A 23,183-nucleotide genomic window follows, 5' to 3' on the forward strand; every position below is an offset into this window, starting at 1 on the left:
TTACATAGCCAACATTTGGGATATTAAAAAACCCTAACACTGAAGAAGAACAATAAAAAACAATGACTACACCAGTAGCCCATATTGAAAATGCAATACTCACGAGGGACCATAAAGATCAGTCGACTTGGAAGATCCACATCCATACCAGCAACTTAAAAAGTTTATTTGTTGGAATCAGACATGATGCAATAACATTGTGTCAATGCGATTTTATTACTAATAAATTGCCTAATTAGCTAGATTTAAAAAAACCCCAACCCTCCTAGTGTTTCTATACATGTAAACAAGGTAGACATTTATTTTAGGGTTGTTTGGGTCTCCTCTTTACTCTCCACCTGATATTTTTGCTGCTATAGTAACCAAATGCAATAGATAAAATAAGATGGCTCTCTCCCCAGAGGTGATACACAGGTTTTATCAGGCACACAAAAACAGGCAAGAAAGAGGATAGCACTCATTGCATTAAGCACACTATATTTTCCCCATATGTCTACATTTATGTTCTTGTATTTTTTAAAGTACTATCTCCTCATTTGCAAACACACTCCTATGACAAATATTATACAGCTCCTAATAAACAACTAGTAATGTTTAACATTAGTCACATGGCTGTATGTGCCTGACTCTTCCTTTGTGTCCACAATTACTTAAAAAACTTATTTAAACAAAAATATGAGAGGAGAAATCTAAACATGATATACAGCTATCCTCAGTAATTCTATCATAGATTGTTCACAGAGAAATGCACGTGTAACAATGTATTTAACTAAAAACCAAACACCTGTCTAGCAGACTTATCATTAATTCTCACTTCTCCATCAGCTGTTTAAGAAAGGTCCCTTTGTGGATTAAGGGTTCATTAAAAACATGAAAGCAAAGCACAAAGATCAAGAGGCAGCTGTGAAATGGAGGGGCTTCCCATACAGCAAGAAGCTCCCACTACTTCAATGTGATCCTAAAAACTGTGAGGTGAACAAGTCAAAAGACAATAAAAATTATTCTAGACAAAAACCGAGATGCTGGCAGAAAGAGATAGAAAAATAAACTTAAAATACAAACAACCATGATGCCAAAGTGAATTCAGTGCCAATAACAGAAAAGTAATTCAAAAGAGGAAGAAATAAAAACCACCTCTGCAGCTTTTATCACTCAAAACAACATTGCCAAGGAAAGGTTATTTTTAAATATCAGCTCAATGAGTAACAGCAGCCAAAGAACATTAAGAATTATTAGTAAAGGAATAGAGAAGGAAAAGTACAATTAAATTATTATAACAAACAATGAGCTCATAGGCTGAATCTTGCAGTCACCTATGACCAACCATTCCATGAGAAAAAAAGAAACCTAAAAGTGACAGGCAGAAAAGCTGGCTCTCAAGCAGAGTAGTGAAGGATACAGAACACACACCCCACACACCAAGTGACCAAAGCTGCTAAGCTTGGAAAAAGAGCACAAGGTAGGGATTTGATAGGGGTCCCAGATAAGAATGTTTTAGGAAACAAGGAATTACTAATTCACTATTAAAAAAAAAAATCTAAATTAGATCACCCTTAGAAAGAAGGAATAGTGTAAGGATCAAAAGATAATGTAATTCAAAAGTCACAGGTTCCAGCTACAATGGAGTTGAGAAAACCAGATTTCAGCTTGAAAAGCAAAATTGATGTGATATTGTTTAAAGGCCTTGGGGAAAGACTAGTGAAATACAGTCCCAGCCTTCTACTGAAAGTGCCCAGTTCTCATTTGATCAAGTGAATCAAGGGCATTTGGTTCACAACTGAGTCATAACCAAGCTAGGGTTACATCACTCCTTGGTGTCATTTTCCAAAACTTGTTTCCAAATCTTCTTGCCAGAACACTGCCTCCAGGATGAGGAATGGCCAGAGCAGTCCCAACATTCATCATTTTTACACAACTGTAAATTACTTTTCTGATGTAAAATGTGTCCTTTTAAACAGATATGTCTGCTGCAGCCTGAGCAAGCCTGTGCTCACTTTTCTCCACTAGCTCCCAGTCAACATCTGCTGACAACCCCCTGGCCCTAATCTTAAATTAAAATCAACCAGCCAGTAATAAATCACGTCACAACAGCACTAAAGAACAAATCTCCTCTTATGAAACCCTTAAGAGTGCTACTGCTTCAGACAGGGTTCTCCAGCTACAGGAAAAAGGAGTCTTGGTCAAAGGATGCCACAATGGAAAGGGTCCACAGACCATGCCAACCCAGAGACTGCCTCTCTGACCTGAGTCCTTCTGGTGGAAATCCTTTCAGCATAGGACAGGAATCTACAACACTGACTCCAAACTGACACACCACCAACACCAGAGATTCCAAGAAATCCCTGATGCCTGAGGGAAAAGGACTGGAAACACAGCACAGCTCCATCACAGTTCCTTCACAGGCCTTAGGACAGGGAGGTGGCAACAGCTCCTCTGATTTCACCAGACACATCCACAGATGCCAACATCATCACCTGGCACGAACTCAAGTGAGGAGTTCAGGTCTTCACAGGACCATGGTGAAGAGCCTCTGTGCAAACCCCCAGTGCTGCACAGAACTGGTACAAAACTAAGGAAACCAGAGCATCCCACACACTTGAAAGACATTTTTAAAGCAATTTCAACTGCCAGATTAAAAACATCTGATTTTAAAAACACTATGTTCTTCAGGCCAATAACAAAGCTTAGAGAAACATTCTTGCAAATACAGTTTTCTGAGCAGTCACTAGAAACATTTACTCTTCTCTCTATCCCTCCAGCCATTCCCTCTTCTTTTAGAATTAAAAACACCTCTAATTCCACTACAATGTGAGATTTTTCTTGGTTTTGATACCATCTCAGTCTGAGTAACTAAAATCTACATGTTCATCAGACTGCCCTCCAAATAAGCACTTCCATTTCTCCTCCAAGAAAGTTTCTAACATAAAGATTACTAAATCTATGTGCCACCAACAAGTACTTCTTTCAATTCCTTTTTTAATAATTTATCAGCTGCTATGACTACAAAACAAAAACAGCCTAGGCAAGTGTGACTAATCCAGGCAGGCACTCCAAGAGGTTATCCAGACACCTATTTTCCAGTACCTGTGTTTAAATTCATATTAAATTTGACTGAACCTTTACAACAGATAAATTAAAAGCCAATTAATGGATGGAAGCTGGAACACATGATTGCTGTCCATACTCTCTGTAAGACTTGCTGATTTGCAACAATAGCTGTTCTACTCACTAGGAGAGTGAGGTGGAGCAGCTTGTTTCATACCTGTAAATGAGCAAAGCACCTGCTTGCCATGGGAATTCTGGGGTGATCTCCAGCTCAGCAGCCACCCCACAGCCCTCACACCCAATCACAGCCCTCTCCTACAATGTTATATTTCAGGTTAGTTCTCATCAGGCATCTTGACATAGGATTTGGCCTTGGCTTTGCTTTGCCTTGGGGGAGAGCAACTGTTTAGCCAGTGGTTTTTTGGGGGGTTTTTTTGGGTTTTTGGGGGTTTTTTGGAGTTTTGCTGCTATTGTTGGTTTTGGTTGGTTGGTTTGGCTTTTAAACTATTTGAGACGTTCTCCTCAGGGCTGTAGCAGAATCTCAGAGCTCTAGAGCCATGTTTACTTCTCCAAGTCACAAGAGAAAACATGGAAAAGTTCAGTCTCTTGGGAGTGCTGAACAGCCTTCCTCTAGGCCTCATTTTTCTTAATGCTGTAACTGCTTTTGATAGCAGTTCTATCAAAGTGTAGAGCAAATTCAATTTCACACAATTTGAAATGAAAAGAGCTCAGAATCGTGCAGGCAGCCACACAAACCCCACATCCAGGGCACCACAGCAGGATGCCCAGGCTCTGTGACAGAGACTGCTTGAACAGTGCTGGAAAACTGGCCTGGAAAAGAAAAACCATCTGGTGTTTGTTGCGCCATTCTTCTTGCCCTTTGGCTTTAGAAACGATGTAGAGTTTTGTCCGGGACTCTGTTTTCTGTCTAGGGAAGATACCCAGTCATTCCACTAGAGAAGGATGGCAGACAGACATCTATGCCAGACAGGCAGGGTGACAGGGAGGAGCTGAAGCCTACAGAGAAATGGGGCATGATCCAATCCAACACCAACCCTAAGGTGACCAAACTCAGCAAACTCACATACATTTCTTACTTTTGTTTTTTTTGATCAGACAACAATCAACATAAAATATGCTGGACACAAATATTTTCTACACCATTTCTTTAGAACAGAGTAAAACAGCTGATCAATGTAGAACATCTTAAACATAAGAAAACCAAGGAAATAAAATTGAAACTAGTAGCATTATGTGTATTTCAGTTTCAGTACAAACCTTCCAATAGGCACTTTACATTTATGTTCTGTTTACCTGATATTTATATAAGACTAAAGCATTATTGTTTATGCATATTTTGTAATTTTTTTTGTTTACTTTTAGCTTTGCCTGAGTCTTTTTTGAAGATTTGATAAAGATTTTCCCTCAAGTCCTAGCTTGGAATCAAAAACTATCATTATGATAGTTTTTGATTCCAAGCTAGGACTTGAAAGTAGTCACTATCACAATCAGAAGCAAAATTTTAAGCACAAACCTGAATTAAATTTTTCTACAATATTGGAGGAATTATCAATAAATTAAGGTACTAATCTGCTGTAGGTAAATGTATTACTGTTTTAGATCTCTTGACATGAGTATAAAACTACTTACTCTTCTCGCAAAATAAATTCAATATTTTCTGGAGAAACCTGTCCTGTCACAGGATGTCTAAATGACGTGGTCTGCTGATTATGGCTGAAAGGAAAAAAAAAAGAAAAAAGGAAAAAGAAAATTAATATTGCTATACTCAGTAATATATGATCTCTAAAAGGCAGAACTTTTTATATTGATGTCTTGCTGCTCTAGTCCAGAAATTAAACATATTTCTGAGGTACATTTCAAGTCTGAAATGTTTTCAGCTCCTTGCTATGTTCTTGTCAACTTTGCCAATGGCACACTGCGCCATTTAATTATTAAGCAAGTTAATGTTTTAAAAGTAAACTAGTTGCAATCTTTAATTGGTGAGACACACTTGAATTTATGATTATTTATACCTGGCAGTTACCAGATTATTTAGATATAGCATGGAGATTACATAACATACATTTCTGATTTGTGTTTCCATAAATTTCACAGAATAGAACCAGTAATTTGAAATGCAACATTTTCCACTATTTTTATTATTTAATGACATCAGAGAGAAATTATGTGGAAGCCATTTCCTTGCATGTTTCTTTTTCCTCTAATGTGGTATTTCTCCAATGATTTCTCTTTACACCTTCATGCAGAGGTGTAACATACAGCCTTAGCAGTGTGGCTGCATGGTCTATATAAAATAACATTATTTAGTATTTCATCAGAACTGAATTAAAATTAGGGTTTCTATAAACTTTCCCCTCAGAGCACTATCTAGACATTTTGCTATCCTCTGTGAAACATTTCATTAAAGATAGGTATCTTACCTATATGTGAACCCAAGAGCTCATTTATTTAAGACTCTAAATTTGTCTGGGTTTAGTTAACGATTCTCAGGTAAACAACATCCAAAATCAGAACTCACATCAAATGTAACAAAATAGTAACACAATCTGAGTGTATTCAGAAAGTAAAAATAACAAAGCCATTCAAAGAATTATACCTCAAACAGGCAAAAATGAAAACTTGATGTGTTTTCTTGTTTAAGGAGCTGGAGTTTTTCCTCTTGTAAAGCCTGTTTGGTTTCAAGCATTACAGATTTGACCTTTCTGTCCAGCATACCAGGATGCCCCCAGCACAGAATAAGGCATAAAGAAACACTTTCAGATTTCAGAGCAACGAGTTCCTAAGAGATAACACTCTGCTGACTAAGGACAGCTAACAATCAAACTGCTCACGCAGACATAACATGCCAATGTAAATAGCTCAGGACATGTCTTGATTTAAAAAACAAACCAAAACCAAGGAAAGCAAAACCAACCAACCCCTAAAAACAACAAAAAAACCACCAACTGCTCATGCTAAGTCCCATTCAGGCCATAAACACAGAGAGTGTTTGGTGTGTTATAAACTTCTCACTCTTTTCTAACACACCTTGCTACTGGGTTGGGCTCCTTATACCTGAGCAAGTCAGATAGAAGGCACCCATAGCAGGAACATTTCCAATTACAAGCCGAAAGCTGCAACAGCTTATGCAACACCAAAAGGCCTTTTTCCAGCCTCACCTATTATAAAAATCCTCACCCTAGAGCCATTGGAAACTGTGAACAAGATATGGGCTATCAATTACTCCACTGCACCAGGGATGGCCCTAGCTCCCTACTCTGCTGAGAACTAACCTGTCCTACAGCTGAGGGTTAATACAGGTTAATAAAGTTTCTGTCTCTTCAGTTTTTCCATGAAATCAGAGATCCAGAGAAGTATCTTCAGTAAGCTCACAATAACATCTACAAAGCAACCAGGATCTATTTCCTCACAAAACCACTGAGGAGTACTGTTTCCTAAAAAAGCATTTCTAGGTGAGATTTAATTTTGTGTCTACATCCAAATAGTGGGATAGGAACTTGAGATGTTTTCAAAGAAAATCATAAATAAATTACTTATAACCCTAATAATTAAACACTATGTTTGTCACACAGCCCAGTGTTAATTTTAAAGCCTTTCCTTTCAAAGCAGGCCTGATGCAGTCTGCTTAACCTTAGTGCTTAGGTTAGGACTGCTATCAAAAAAAGTGCAGAGACCCTGTTAGCTTAAAAAAAATGAAAGGACCTTGCCAGCTATATTCTCCAGGGGCAGAGGAGCTGCCAACAAGCTCTCATCTGCAGGCTGTCAATCATTAATAACTCACTCTTCAATTAAGACTAAGAAAAACAACTGTATTCCAGAAGTGCTCTAGGGTTATTAGGAAGGGAAGTTTCCCATAATACCATACAAGCATGTACACAAATGCTTTATTCTATCTCAGGAAATAAATTCACCAGAAGGGGAATTAGTCCTCTTAGTTGCAAATAAAGAGCAAGTGCATTACTAACAAGACTAAATATTACTTACTAATAATAAAGATTTCAGCTGGAAAGTAAACACTTTTTAAAATATCTCAGCAATGCATTTTGGGACAAGTTTTGCATATCAAGCAAACACTACGAGCAGAGAAACAGATGGATGGCTATGTTGCTGCCTGAAATGCAGATGGGTAATTTCACAGACAAGGAGAGGGCACATAAACCCAAAACTTCTGCAGCTTCAACAGTAGGACTTCACTGGGAAGAAAGAAATGAAACCCCTGCCACTAACAATTAGTTTTGCAGAACACAGTGGTTTATTTGAATTTGAAAAGTGAGAGTTTAAGTGTTTTGCCTCACAGGACTCATTAAGACTAAGCGATACTATTCAAAACAACCTATACAACAGATGGCTAATGCCTTGCAACAAGGAATTAGATAGCAGGGAGATTTCCCTTCACAATGAGAGCAGTCAAACATTGGAAGAGGTTGCCTAGCAAGGCTGTGGAATGTCCTTCCTTGGAAACATCCAAAATGTGGCCAGATAAGGCTCCAAGCCAAGTATCAAACTTTATAAGCTGGTTCCAACTTTGAAGCTGGCCTGGCTGGATGTGATGGGGAACAGAGCTTCCTTCCAATATATTCTGTTCTGTCATTCTCTGCTGCTCCCTCTATCCTTTCTCTGCAAATACAATTTAATTCTTATAATAAAGCTTCTTTGAAGCTTTCCCAGTATTTAAATGGATTTATTCCAAGACGATTAACAGCAGCTTGTTTTTATCAGGATGAGAGAAACTGAACAGCTAGATTTTTAGATGACAATTATTTGTTGTTGTTTTCATGTCTTTTAAATGTTTTCTTGACTGTGATATCTGTTTACACAACACTGATAACAATAACATCACCAGTCAGAGTGCTCTAAACTTATTGCAGTGCAAGTTTTCCTTCCTTTCCAAGCACAGACCAAGAAAAGACCTGGCACAGCTGTTGTCTGGACACATCAGCTACCCAAGAATTAGTTAATCCACCTGTATTTCCTCCAAATGGCAACTACTGAACATGTTCCTGTTGTCCAGAAACCTACCACATAAAAGAGGAACAATAAATGCATCCTAATAAAAGGACATGGTAAGCTGTTCTACTCTCCATGCCCCTTTATTTTTTTTTTTTCATTAGAGAAACATGTAATAGCTTCAACAAAAATGGGAAAGGCTTATGATGCTTCACCATGTGAATTCTGAATGCCTTGGAGCTTGCATTAGTACAACATCACACATTTGAAATGCCAAGCTAAGTTGTCTAGCAACATTATGAATTTTCTGTGTGATCAATTGTGGCATTTTTCCTTGCAACCATCTTTTAATTTTGATAGTTTTATATTATTCTGATTTTTTTACAGATACTGGTAATCAGTGTCATGAAAGCAAAGCAAGTATAAAACCATAAAAAATCCACAAAAAATTACATTGATTACTATCTACCACTACTAGCTTTATTAAATTACACTAGAGACTGTTAGAAATTATTCTGAATTTCAAAGTTACAGAACACCACTTCCCAAGGATAATAATACTTAAGACTCAGACTCTTCATAAAAGAATCACAGTTCAAAACCCATTTCTTTGTAACTAGATACCTCACCACAAACTCCATGATTTCACAGCATGTAAACACAACTATTATCAACAAAAGAACTGAGTCACCAACTGTCTTAAGACAGACACAAACCAGGCCCTATCCCTATAGAATAATGGAGCCAGGCAGGCACTGTTTCTTGTATGGATCCTTTTGCAGAATTCATAATTAATATGACTTCAATTAATTTTGTATTTGAGTCAAAGCCAAGTCCTAATTATTAATTTTTGGACACGACTGATGCTGATGACCTTTCATTTGAAGTCAAGCAAGTGTATAGATTGCCTCTGGTGTAATTTTAATGCACAGGCAGCTGAAACTTGAAATGTGTGAATCGACTATTGATGAAGTCTGTATCACATTAACAGCAAATTTATAAGTTGTGCGAAAAATTCACATTGTCATTGGACAGATGCCCTGTAAATTATTACAAGCCATTTCTACAGCACTTATTTCCAGGCAGGCTGACTCCTTTACACTTACCTATAAGACTAGATAAGCATAAACACCTTTATGTTGAATACCCTGAATGGTGATGACAGTCGTGTGGGCACCCGCCCACACTTCCATGGGTGATTTTGGTGTGGGTGCAGCTGACAGAAGAACTTTTGCAGTGAAGAACTGTTCAGCCAGTGAGCTGTTACTCCAAACAGGAGGAAGTGCTTGTATCTAATCAGGCAAACAGCCAGGAATAGTTTGCTTTATTTCATAACATATTTCTGAAATACATCAATGGCTTCAAAATAGTTTCAGATTTCTGAGTATTTTTTTGGATATTAGCTTTAAGAATTGGTTAGAACAAGTACCAACAAATAGTCCAAGAAAAACAGTGCCCTCAAAGTTCTACAAGCTGGAAGAAAAATGCAGTGTAATACAGATATAAGTTGGAAGGATTAGGAACAATACCAACTAATTCTACTAATCAAGGAAAAGCGCCTACTACAAGCTGCACATACACAAAACTCCATCTTTTCAAGACAGTGAACATGATCCACTACTTTAAATAGTAGTGTCTCATCAGAGCAGCAGTAAAATCCTTGCCCTGCTGTAATCAGTGTCCAGGAGACTTTCATAAGGTCAACATTTCACCCCTGACTGAGTTTAATTAGTATCTTAACCTAGAAACTACTGCATAAGAAAAATTGATTCTCTCAAATCTTACATCCTACTCAGATGAGAATTCAAAAGTGTTTAGCTGTTCAGCCCAAACACAATTCTGCAACTATCCTGAGCTGCTGTGTCTGTGACTAGCAGCACTCAACACAAGAATCTGGGCTTACAAAGACAGATGAAAGGGGGACAAGATGGCCTGGCATCAGATTTTATTGTATTTTCACTTCTGGTGGAAGCTTGAAGATAAGAAGAGTTTGAAATGAACAGTGAACTGACAGTCATGCCCTCGTGTAGTGTCACCCTTCTACCCCGCTCACTGATGAGGAGGTTAAATGGCAGCTGCTTGTTTCCTTGGAAATGAAAAAATTCTTTTATCCTGCCTTAATGAACTACCAGAGACAATTTACACTATCCAGTAGTAGTGTCAGCAGGAAGGGTTTTGTTAATGAACACGCTTTTAAAAACAGAGCTAATAAACCGACAGTAAGCTAATATGGAAAATGCCACAGAATCACTACAAGTATTTTCAGTCATTAAAAGCACAGATAAGAGGATGAATACACTATCATCACAGGATCAACACAGATTTCCATGAGTAATACAGGCTGAAGTCATCTGCTGATTCACAAATCCTTTTTGATGCATATCATGAGAAACCATCAGGGTTTTATTAACTCACAAAAACAAAATTCATTCAGGGAACTTGAAACTAAAGGGGAAAAGCATGTTAGTCTTCCAGACAAGGAAATATTGACAAAAGAAATCTTAAGAATAGAATCTTTAGAAAAGATGAATTTATTTCTATTTCATTACTTTTGCAGTTTTAGAAGAACTGTAGTCCCTGCCTTCAAAATTAAAAATTAAATTAAAAATCTCTCTGATAACACAGATACACAACTAAATGATTAATTCATTCTCTAATAAAAAAGAAAGTAGTGATATCTTTAAGAAATATGATTAAAAAACCCTGGGTAACGCAGCCTACTCTTATATTCCAGTATCAACCACAATGTAAAGAGTTTAGTGATGAAGCTGCCCAACAAGCAGTGCCACATAAAGATACTATTTCAGAAAAAGTATTCAAGGGAAGCTTTACACAAAAATGTCACAGATCTCAGGTTTTAATCCGTAACAAAAGTGGTTAAAACAAAATAGGTGTTCACATGCATAGCATCTAAATTTACCAAAGGAGACTGAAAACCCTCTCTAGTGCCATTTGAACCTACTAAACTTTGATGCAAAAACATCACACATGTGATAAGAGACAACAAAATCCACTTTGTTCTAAATATCAAAGCAAATACAAGTCTTCAAGCATCCAGTTTTCATCTATGTAGCAAACCGTACAGTGTAGAAAGCTGAAACAATTTAACACAACAGCAATAAGAAGTGAATAAAACAGATTTTGAAAACTTGTTCTGCTGCTACATAAGGTATATAACCTCCAAACATTTTATCTTCACTGACTTTTTAATGGCAAAGATAGATTTTAACTTCAGAGAAATGCACTTGTGATTTATTATTTATTTAATTTAATCCATAATACAAAATAAGTGATTATTAAAGGACAATACTGCAGACTGAGACCTTGCTGTGTGTGTCCTCAGACAATGTGGAAACACACTGCCCTTTTCACCTCCCCATGAAATGGAAATGTTGTATCTACCACCTATACCACGGGAATGGCATTTTAATCAAACACAAAATCACAAGAGTCCAGGATGGAATGAAGGAACTATAGCTGGTATCCATCACAGTGTCCCAGGGCTACAGTCTAGGACACTGAATCCAATTTTGGACTTCCTCATACAGGAAAGGCATCAACAACCTGAAGTGATTTCAGCAGAGAGGCACTAAAATTGTCCTGAGCACCTGTGGCGAGGAGAGCCAGGGCTGGGGGCTTGCCCAGCTTCAGAGTGCCATGCCAGGACCAACCAACAAGGCTCTTCCCTGGGGCACCTCATGGGAGCAGCATGACGTGAAACAAGAAACCATCAGACTGCTTGGAGGAGAAGCTTTTTCGCCTCCAGGACACAACTGTGTACAGCAGGGATGGCAAGCATTATAAGGGGCTGCCCAGAGAGGTTGGGCTGTCCCCATCCTTGAGGGTTTTCAACATTAGAGTGGAAGAAGAACTGAGAAACTCAGTCTGAGCTCACCACTGACCAAAGGGCTGAGCACAGAAGATCTGAGGCCTCGCCCGATCCAAGTTGCCCAATTATCACAAGGCTAGGCACAACTACTGTTTCTAAGTACAACTCCTATTTGTAGGTACAACTCCTATTTCTATCACAGAAGGCAAACAAAACCCAAAACAAACAAGCAAGATTCACGTAATAGATTCCGCCAAGAGAAAAATGTAAAAACTCCACATCATTTAGGAAGAAAAGCTCCAAAGAGCATGAAAACATGGTTTCTTCCTTCAGTCTTGAATAACACCATTAATTAACTCCTTCAGCAACTAAATAAATCCGAAGTCCGTTTACATTCCGCTAATAAATATTCCATTAAAGCAGAGAGTTTATGTGGGCTGGGTTCCTGTGCTTTTTATCCACTAGGACAGAACTTCCAACCAAAGTCTTTCCTAGTAAAGGTGATTCAGAACACCCATGGGTCTGTGTCAGTCCCTCTGTAGCCCTCCCCATGTCCTCCACAGCTTCACAGTGCTGCTGAGGTACTGACCATAACCCTACAAACCTCATGCCCTTCAGACAGCAAGCTAAAGAATAAACAAGGATATCAGCACTGTATTAACTGAATTAATACAGTTTAGTATGAAGAAACCACAATTCCCACAGAGCACACCCTGTCTTGTGGGTTGGCTGATAATGTTTACTAGCATACATATTAATAAAAGTTCCTTCATTTGCAACAAACTATTCCAGCCTATGGAAGCCCTGTGGTTAATTCTGAAACACTTCAAACTCTATTCATCTGCAGCTTAGGGAAATAAAAGGAAAATACTACAGCAACAAAATTATTTCTTTTGGCTTGTGTGATTCTTGACTGTTTTAAAGGAGCTCCTCCTTCCCCTGTTTCACTCAATTCACTGTGTTGGAGAAAACGCAATGCATCTCCTCCAAAGTGAAGTGCATTTGTAAAATGCTTTTTCTTATCAAATCTTAAGTATTAAATGGACTCCACAGTACTCCTGAGAGGCACATAATACCAAGTTTTTGCTGAGAGAAGATTAGCAATGCAAGATCATCTTGCCTAGAGCAACAGGTAGGAATTAATGGAGCTTTTCAGGCTGACTCTTCAGGGCTGTGAATTATGCACCTCGTTGTTCCTTCCCTTTCCAAAGAAGCCCAGCACCTACAGCACCGAAATACTGACATGCTCTAAAGCCATGGCATCAGCATCTGCTCACAGAAAGCTACTGCAAATCACACACAGAGCCAAGATTAATGCTTTAGGATTGGAACTGTCAAACAGATATGGAAGAGTCTCTTTTTAGATTATGCACAGTTTATAAAGTATGCAGAAATACCTTTGTAATTTAACAAAAAGCTCAACATCACAGAAAGAAAGGGGAATTTATACCTGTGCAACTATAAAGATATAAAGCTACCTGAAGCTGACTATTTGAGTATAATTTGCCCAAAGAAATAACCTAGAGCCAACTTGTCCTTACAGAGATGTAGAAATACTCAGTGGCCCCAAGTCAGACAAGCACAGAAACTCCTCAGACATTTCCAAACACTCACAGAAATATTGCTGTAGTGTTAAAGTATTTTCTTTGGCACTTATAGAATGGAAAATATGCTAAAATATACACAACACTACTAGACAACATTTATATAAAGATGAAGAAATACAATCATTAACACATTAACCATTTCAACACTGTACTAAATAATTCCAACCTCTAAAACATTTCTGGTTTAACTCTCATTACCTTACTCAATGCAGAAAGCCAAACAAACTTTTGGAAATTAACTACTTTAGTGTGTGTAACCCCAGCATTTTCTTTGCTAAACGCACACCAATTAACTAATTCTTCAGAAGCACCACTATTTTCAGTCATCCAGTGTCACCACCACAATCTCCAACTCCCCACTATGTAATCAAAGCATGCAGGTCACAATATAACCTACAGCACTTGGTAAATAACAATTTACATTACTGGCAAAAGTTATGCTGAGTTTAGTGTACTGAATGCCTAAGTATGTGAACCAAACATAAATGAAACTGAAGCAAACTCTCATATAATAACATTCTTTGCTACATTTCTTGGGTCAACACGCTGCACTGTCAAAAGATGAAAATTTGAGAAGAAAATAATATAATAAAATATAATAACAAGAGTGGCACTGAAAACAACCCAGCCACAGAAGAAATATTTGCATTTTTTTAATGTCACTAAGAAGACACATTAACAGTGCCCAAACAACCACTTCAGAAAAAGTCCAGAGTACACACAACTGATGACAATCTGTAGATCTAGTGGCTAAGGAAAATAGCACAAGTAATCTATCAAGAAGCACACTTTCACTCTTCCTGGGCTTAAGCTAGCAAACACAGTTGTAAAACAACTTTGTTGGCTTTCTGTGAAGTGGTTCAGAGGTCTCATTTAGATTAGCAAACATCAATATGCATTATTAGATAGGACACAGTCTTCTGGGGACTGCATGAGGCTTCAAAATCAGTTCTGAATGACACTGCATGAAGCCACATTATTCCATTGGAGAAGATGAAAATCCCTTCCTTAAGCTTGGAGGCCGCTATTTTTTTTTTAAGTAACTGGAAAGATGAAGCAACCATCACCTTTCACAATGTGACTGGAAGTGAACAGCCACACAGGATGGCCAAAACACCCACAGCCAACACAGACAAAATCAGGCTCCTTAGCTCCAGGGAGCAACACGGCAGCCCAGCCCAGCCAAAAGGCAGCTCTTAGCACCATACCACTATATATAGGGGAGCTATCAGCTGCATTCCTGCTGGGCCACTTGTGCAGGGTGTCCTGGCCTCTTGGCCTGGCTCCTGTCCTGCATCTGCACGGCACCGAGGCGCCAGCAGAGCTTCCCTTGTCACTGGGGTGAACCTGGGGCAGAAGACACCTCCAGGGGTACAACAGCACTGCTGCTGCTTCATCCCAGGGGAGGCACAGCCTGCACAGCTCCAGCACACAGCTCAGCACCAGAGACATGCCCCTACAGCAGAGCTCAGCCCCTGCAGCAGCACCCACCCCTGTCTCACCTTGGCATCTGCCACGTGTCCCCAGGCTGTGAGCACAGCCCCATGTGGGGTCACCCCCTGAGCCCAAGGCATGGCCCTGTTTGCTGGGCCAGGGCAGAGCACGGGCTCTGCGCCTCTCTGCGGGGCTGGAGCAAGAGAAGCAGCCGGCAGGAGAGCTCTCACACTGCTGACAAGGCCTGGGGTGAGAACGGGATTAGAGACTCAAAGAAATTCCAAACAACTTCTTCAGAGCCTGCATTTAGTCCTTTCAATGCCAAGAAAGCCTCTATCAAGCATGTGACTGAAACTTGGCAGCTAAGGGGGTGAAGTAACTTCACATGAAATAATATTTGCTCTTTAGGTAATTATTTAACAGAAAATACAATGACAGAATGCCTTTGAAAAATGTGGATCTTTTAGCTTATGGAAAACTTTATAATCTCTTGAAAATACAGATGTTAAATAGTCCTTTACCATTCAGGGAGTTATCTTTTTTTCCCTTTTAGATACAGCAAGAGCAGAAATTACATTCTCCAAAGCATATGACTGAACAGAGCCAGACTAAGAGCTAGACATTCTTGGTAAATTCAGAGCAACATACAGTAAAAAGGGTTTTACTCAATGTTAATTTTTAAAATGCAAACACTCCAAATGCACCGTGACAAGTATCATATGCATTAATATTTAATCAAGAGGATTACAAGCAACACAATACCTTCCATGCTTTCAGTAGATCCCTGTATTTTAATTTACGAACTATAGAAATGTCACAAATAATTTCCCTGAACATGTGCTGTTCCTGAAATAAAGCTTAGTAACCTAGAATTGCAGAGTCTACTTTAAAACAAATTTGAAAGCAGCACTGAATAAAGAAAAGAGATGATTGATTTCTGCTGAATAAGTCTTCACTTACAAAGTGATTCTGCTGTGAAGTTATATTCATCAGTTTTGCATTATAAAGTTGAAAAAAACTGAATTCATCGTGTGATGAATTTCAATTATTTTGGAAACTGGGCTGGGAGCAGGAAGTGTGTCTTTACAGAGAAATTAAGCTCTCCCACAAGAAAAGTGAAAGAAGTGTCTAGATTTGCAATACCTGAAGTTCTTCTGCATCATTAACAGATTAAAGTTAATGGTTTTGGCACTACTACATTGGGATTTGGGAGATCAAGATTTAGATTCCAGCTCTGAAGCATATTTCTTGTGCAGTCCTCCTTTTTTTTTTTTTTATGAAATCATTGTTTTATTAACATTTAATACCTTCAAAAGAGAGAAAAGGTGCCTACCAATTTAGACACTCAACTTCATTTGCAGCTTTTAGAACGCGACTGCAGTACATACAAGCAAAAACATTCACTGTTTTTCAACAGCAGAAAGGATTAATTCAACCTTTCCAAAGAATTCCAGCAAACCTGGGAAGCAAGGACAGGTCGAAATTCCTGAATCTAGATGAACAAGCCACACTGCAGCATTCCAGATTAATTGCTTATGGATTTACAGAAAATCTCTCCCACTGCCTAGAACTTTGTTCTTTAAAGTATTTTCATCCAACATAAAATCATCTTGATTTTGCCAAATAACATTTTGGCAACATCAGCGCTCTTTTCACTTCAGGAACGATTTGTATGGATGTGGGAAGAAGGTGGTTGCCTTTCTTCCTGCTGTACTCTTCCAGAGCTGTGAGGTAACACACTGTAAAACAGGGTACGACCGTACAAGCATAATGAATCCTAAAGCATTGCAACACCCACAAAGCAAGTTCAGCAAAATTATTTGGCAAGATTAAATTGCCAGTGCACTTCTATAAACCTGAGTCAATTAATGCCACCCGAAAACCTGGATCTCCAAATATAAGTCTCCAAAACTAAGCTCACTCGGAGATGAACTTTCCTACACTACTTAAAATCTTCCTACCCAGTTACTTTCTAAACTTAATTCACCCAGGTACAACTTATAAATAACTGCACTGAAACATCAAGTTCAGCCTAACATCACACAAAAAATGTTTGCTTCTGTAGTATCATAAGTTGTCATTTTATTACTGTTTTTTGGAAACCATCTAAAAATCCAAATCTAAGCCAGTGGTGTCAATACAACAGATTCAACTCCAGAAGTGATGAGTGGCAATATTCAATCATCTCAAAGTACAACACTAGAAAGACACAGCCACATTGTAATGCAAGTTGCTGTCAAATAAAAGTGAAAAGAGGGAAAAGGTTCCAGTTCTGAATACAAAGGCATTCTTTAGGAAAAATTAAAAATGAATTCATTATTCTTAACTTGCATAACACAAACTTTGTTTTCTATCCAATATTCTGGAGACCTCATGTTATATGCTACAATTTCAAGCTTTAAAGCTCCTGAATTTAACTACCATCAGAGAGCTCGAAAATCCTGCAAAGACCACATGTACATTCTACATTCCCTGGATGTGGAAAGGTTTGCAGAATAAGACATTGTATTCTAAAGACATAAAGAAAGAGCAGTTTGAACTTTTTGGCACCTCAAAATGTTTGGTTCTAGATTCCTTACATACTTTTTTTCATTCTCAAATACTTCTATTGACATAAATGTAAGCATGAGAACTACAAAACAGACACAAAAACTATTTCGTTGATGTCTTAGAAATTTACAAGTGAGAGTTACAGTGGGAAGGGAAAAAACCCACTAAAGTTCTATTTGGAAATAGTACTTTTGAAATAGAGTTTTGTTTTAACTAACAGGATCTAAAGAAAATAAACAATGTAACAGATTGAAGCTCCAACAGAGATGTTTGTGACTAGTGAGAACTGTAGGGAAGCACAACAAAAGAAATAAATCAGCCAGTACTTTGCTCTGAATTGTGTGTGACCCCACCTCCCTGCATCTTGTATCAAAAACCTGCTGGAAGAAAAAAAGGACCTTGACAGCAGGACCAAGAGCCATGCTGTTTCCTAACAGTGCTCTCCAGAAGTTTACCTGAAGGGAGAAAAACAACAGATCTTTTTTTTTTTGTTTTTTTATTACGTGATCTTGCCCTACCCATAAAATCCCAAATGCAAGGATGGTGGTTCAATTCTGAAGGCATTTTCTGCTATAGCTAAGAGCAAATTCTTAAGAGAAGAGAAATAATCCATATCCATGACATGTAACACCAACTATTTTTGGAAGCAAGGAACCTTCATCTAATGCCAAGTACCACATACCAAAGACACATGCAACATGCCACATTTCTAACTGCTTCCCAACAGAAGAATAAAAAAATCATTAATAAGTCAAGCAACAAATAGAAGGGAATAACTGAACTCTTTCAAGGACTGTCCTGTAAGCTGCATTAATAGTTTGTACAACCTGACCTCCATTATATGCTTGTAGAATTGTTCTGTCTGTGTATTCGGTAGAATAGGCAAAGAGGTCATTTAAGATACTAGAAGTAGGTATTAGCTCTATTGTTACCTTACATAAATGTTAAAAAGCTAGGGTACTTTTCAGCTGGATCCTATTAAAATAGCATTCAGTTCAGGTAATGGGATGCTTTTCTAGGAAGCAATGTCACTCCAGTGCAGTTATCACAGAATCAGAAGGGGTTATACTGCAAGGAACCCTACAGACCATTTAGTTCCAGCCCCCTGCCATGGGCAGAACAGCTCCCACTAGAACAGGTGGGTCAGAGCCCATCCAATCTGTTCTTGAACACTTCCAGGGATGAGGCATCCAACACTGCTCTGGGAAACACTGCAGTGTCTCACTACCCACACAGAAAAGAATTTCTTCCTGGTGTTTAATCTAAACCTGCCCACTTTCAGTTGAAAGCCAGTGCCCCACATCCTATCTGGGGATCTCCAAATATAAGTCTCCTATCACCTCACTCCAATAATGAAACGATCCCCACCTATAAGCTCCCTCTAAATACCCAAAAGTCTCAATAAGGTCTCCCTGGAGTCTTCTCCAGGCTGAACACCCCCAACTCTCTCAGCCTTTCCTCATGCAGGAGGGGCTCCAGCCCTCTGATCATCTTCACAGCCTCCCGCTGGACCCACCTGACTGGAAAACCATCAGGAACCAACTCCTGCCACCTAAAACCACCACGAGTGGCCGGACCAGCAAAAAAAACCCCTATGTCCTTCATTAGGCACATGGCATTGCACACAGACAGCTCAGGTCACAGGACTTTCCCTTAGGCAAACAAATTTCCAGCAGCCAAAGAAAGTCACAGAAACACTGCAGGGATTTTCCTTGCTTCCTAATCCTCCACAACTGAGATGTTCTCTTCTGTTCCTTGAACTCCCAACTGTTCCCTGGGGCTCCAAGTACAGGTAGTTCCAGTTCTTCACAGAATTACCCTGTCCTCTTCCTCACACAGCAATTAATGTGTAACAATATTATAATCAAATTATAAACATATAGGTTATACTAATGTATAATTAAACAACATTTACAATCAAGATCACTATGTATTCATAAATTCACGAATCAAAACCAAAGTGTTAACTGACCTATGAGATTCCAAATTAAGCAGACTTTTTAAAATGCAGAAAATTTAGAATGCAGAATGTGGGACATTAGCAGGCAGCAGCTGTATCTAGGAATTAAATCTCAATGGTATCAATTAGCAGATTTCTCAGGAAATAATTAAAATGGGATTCTCAATTCAGTCTTCACAACACCACTTTAACTGCAACCTCCATAATACAACAGAGCCTTGGAAAACTTTTCATTTTTAATCTTCTAAGGGCCTGTATTTACAGTATTATTTTGTAAATATGTTTCAGACATTCCTACCTCTAAATATCACAGCAACACAGTGAATGTATTGCTTCAGGCTCCTCCACCCCCAATCTCTCTAAACTATTCACCCTCCAGCAGGATTTCCCCTATGCACTACTTGCAATCCAAACAGCCTGTCATAACACTGTGGTCACTACAGAAATCCTGAACTAGGAGCACAGGCAGCAGGGACACATTTTAACTTCCAAAAGCCAGCAAAAGTTCCAGACACACCCATCTCAACCTTTCTCAAGAATATTTCCCATTAACTTTTTACACTCTTCATTCATGGAGAACTATCAGCAGCTGCAACAAGCTGGCACCAAAACATAAGAGAAAATTAGAATCTAAGCCTTTGAGTTGCAAAATAACGTTGCTCTGGCACACTTTTTCTCCTCCTTACTGTATTTTCTTCACCTTTCTCAGCAATACCATTTATTGAGATGTTTCCATTCACAATCAATCACTTTCTTGTTACTGAAAAGTTAGAATGACCAAAGAGAGAAAACTACAGTGCAGCATCTCTGTATTTCCATTGTGGAGTTTCTAAGAACAAATTTTAACAGCTAAGACTTCTAAAAAACACGAATAACACTTAATGCAACTAAAACCATATAATTTAGTTAAACATCCACATAACCCTGAACCATAGCAGGTAACACTTCCTAATCATAAACTAAGCATTACTACAAAGCAGGTAACAAAATACAGATTAAGATAAAACTTGTAAAATGCCAAATTTTTGTGGCTTGCACATGCTTTTGTCCATCAAATATTTTTGTAGTTAAAAGTCTAATCACATTATTTTAACTGGCAAGAAGCAGAGTTCCTGCAGAGGACTAAGGAATGAAGCATGAGTTTTAGGCCCTTATTTATTATTTTCCAGTGTGAAAGATGGTTATTTTACACAAAAGGCAGAGACCACATTTTTCGCTCACTGGATCACAAAAGAGTTTTGCTTCATATTGCCTATATTCATCATGTTTTAAAAAACTATTTTCAAATTCTTCTGTTCATTTTTCTTTAAATGACAAACCTTTGTGTGCATTTTTCCCTCGTGTACAGGAACAGAATCAGCTGTTGTAGTTTCTGAACCAGTACTCTCTCTGTTATTTGAATGAAAATGCCTAGAAATTACTCATCACACTAAAAACTCCCTTAATGGAAAGGATTTATAATGGTCAATATGACTGCAGTATCAGAGGTATTTTTACTATTAAGAAAAAAAAGCACACCACAGTTTAAAACACAAAGCAGTTTAAGACAAACAAAATAAATACTGTTTAGATAATTAACCAGAAAATGTATTATCTTCATTAGGAAGGGGAAAATTTCTGCAGACAGAAGCCACAATTTCCAAAGAATAGGAAGAACTTTTACAATAGTGAATAATAATAATACCCTTTGCATAGTTGAGACATATTAATGATATCACCTATAAGTCTAAATTACTGCCTTGGTAATATCTGAATTACTTCATGGACCAAAATAAATCCATAAAATGAAACCTGAAAAAACTGAGATGGCATTTACCTACTACTACAGAAAAACTGACTACAGTTGGAATCTGTGATTTACTTACAACAATGTTAAGACATGCTCAGTTCAAACACTTCAAATGGGACAACTCACATTTCTCATTGTTTGCAGAATTAAGATCAATGGACACCAAGCTGGACACCTTGTGCCCGTCTGTGAACAATTCTTATGTGCCATGTTTTGCAAAAAGAGTTTAAAAATCACTACCTCCAGGAAGAGCTAAAACAGAGAGAGTGGCAATCTTGTAAAGTGTAAGTCTACTGAGAGAAAATATAGAAAACAATGATACCTAAAGCTTGCATGCAGTAAAAAATACACTTGAGTGCTCTTAATGTAATGTATTTAACCTCATGTTTAAACACTGCTTTTCATGTAAGAACATGTTCTGAATCACTGAGCTCATAAAGTCATGAATCAGAAACAAACAGAAAAAAGGCTTTGAACATCCTCAGTTCTCTTATTCCTCAGCAAATGAAACCAAATCCTGCCAGGGTTTACAAGCACAGAATGACAGTTCAGATCTAAGATATTTCAGCACCTCTGAGAAAAATTTGACCAATTTGACCAAATGCACAATTATGGAGAAGATTTCATTGCATACTTGTTGTTCCAATGGAATTTTCCTCCACAAGCACAGCAGTCCTTCAGTTCATCAACTATTTCAGCGGCAGTCTGCACAAAACAAGTCTTCCTGAACTTCCCAACTCAAAAATTAACATTCCCCCCCCACTCCCAAATATGTTTACAGGTACATTTTCTTGTACTTTTGTAGACACATATGCAAAAAGAAACATCCATTTAAGATATGCACACGTATGAACACACGTGCATACTTGAAGTTTTCACCTTGAGACTCCAGATGTTTCTGAAGTCACACAGATTTCCTAAAGATTGAAGTTTTCAAAATGCACAAAGTTGATCTTTTACACATGTAGTAGAGGCATGTAGGTTTTGATTAAATGTCCTCCATGTAATAAAGGTATTAAAGGTGTTAAATTGCACCAGTTGAAATCCAAGAGAAACCTTCAATTCAGCTGATTATCAGGAAGCTACTATAAATTAATTCTTGTTTACCAACGGCAAGAAAAATATGAACTCGGGCAGCCAGATGAATAACAATGACCTCTGGGAATTAAAATATTTCTCCCAAAACAACTCTCAGAACTTAAAGAAAGCATCTCATATTTGAAGAAAATATGTGTGGCAAGGAGGATGTGCATGACTGGATTATTGTTGAATGCAGAGTTTTGAGACAAACACAAAACTTCAGTGCTGCACTACCTGATGTAATCACAACTTACAAACATAATTGTACCTTGTAAATCTCACTTCCCTCATCATCTTTAAAATCAGCATGGAATTTACAGGGGTAAAACACTGTGGAGACTGTAAAATCAAGAATGCAGAATTTCCCCTACTGAGTGTATGTCCCCCATACGTCTTTTGAAAACCTGGTAAAGAAATCCTACTTTTTCCTGAAATCCTTTCTGAAATACTGCAAATGTTCATAATGGTGCTCTCAGTAGCACTTACTTTCAACTTGCCACTCAACTGTCACCATGACAACAACAAAAACCTTTCCATGCCTGGAGAAGACAATAGGAGTTTTAATTACTGAAATTCATTCTGTTGACAGTTTGAGTGAAACTAAATTCTACTTTCAAAAATAAAAAATTGAACTACCAATTTAAAATGGCAAGAATTATATGATTTTTCCCCCTCTTGGATATTCTGCTCTTTGTGTTTATTTCCTCACATTCAGATTTCACACTTGGTATTTATCAAATACTTTGGTAAATATGATTTTTAGGACGCTGGCAGAATATTTTTCATGTCAATGCAGACTGAGTTTTTAAATTCACCTCAGTAGGAAATCTCAAATATTTATGAGGGACTGATTGCCCAAGCCAATATCCCCACAGATTGGTTGGTTACCTGCAAAGGAGTGCAGGTAAAGCTGAAAGCAAG

General features: G+C 38.1%; 1 protein-coding gene across 8 annotated transcripts in view; it reads right to left on the reverse strand.

Moving 5' to 3' along the window:
• The window catches only part of PLEKHA7 (pleckstrin homology domain containing A7), a 144,670-nt gene that overhangs the window by 57,040 nt on the left and 64,447 nt on the right, over positions 1-23,183 (reverse strand). For all 8 annotated transcript variants that reach the window (XM_063158550.1, XM_063158549.1, XM_063158547.1 and 5 more), the window contains one exon: positions 4,696-4,779. In XM_063158550.1, the coding sequence (XP_063014620.1) occupies positions 4,696-4,779 (84 nt within the window). The remainder of the gene's footprint in view (positions 1-4,695; positions 4,780-23,183) is intronic.

The sequence above is a fragment of the Melospiza melodia genome, chromosome 6 (genome assembly GCF_035770615.1).
Source record: "Melospiza melodia melodia isolate bMelMel2 chromosome 6, bMelMel2.pri, whole genome shotgun sequence".
Taxonomy (NCBI): Eukaryota; Metazoa; Chordata; class Aves; order Passeriformes; family Passerellidae; genus Melospiza; species Melospiza melodia.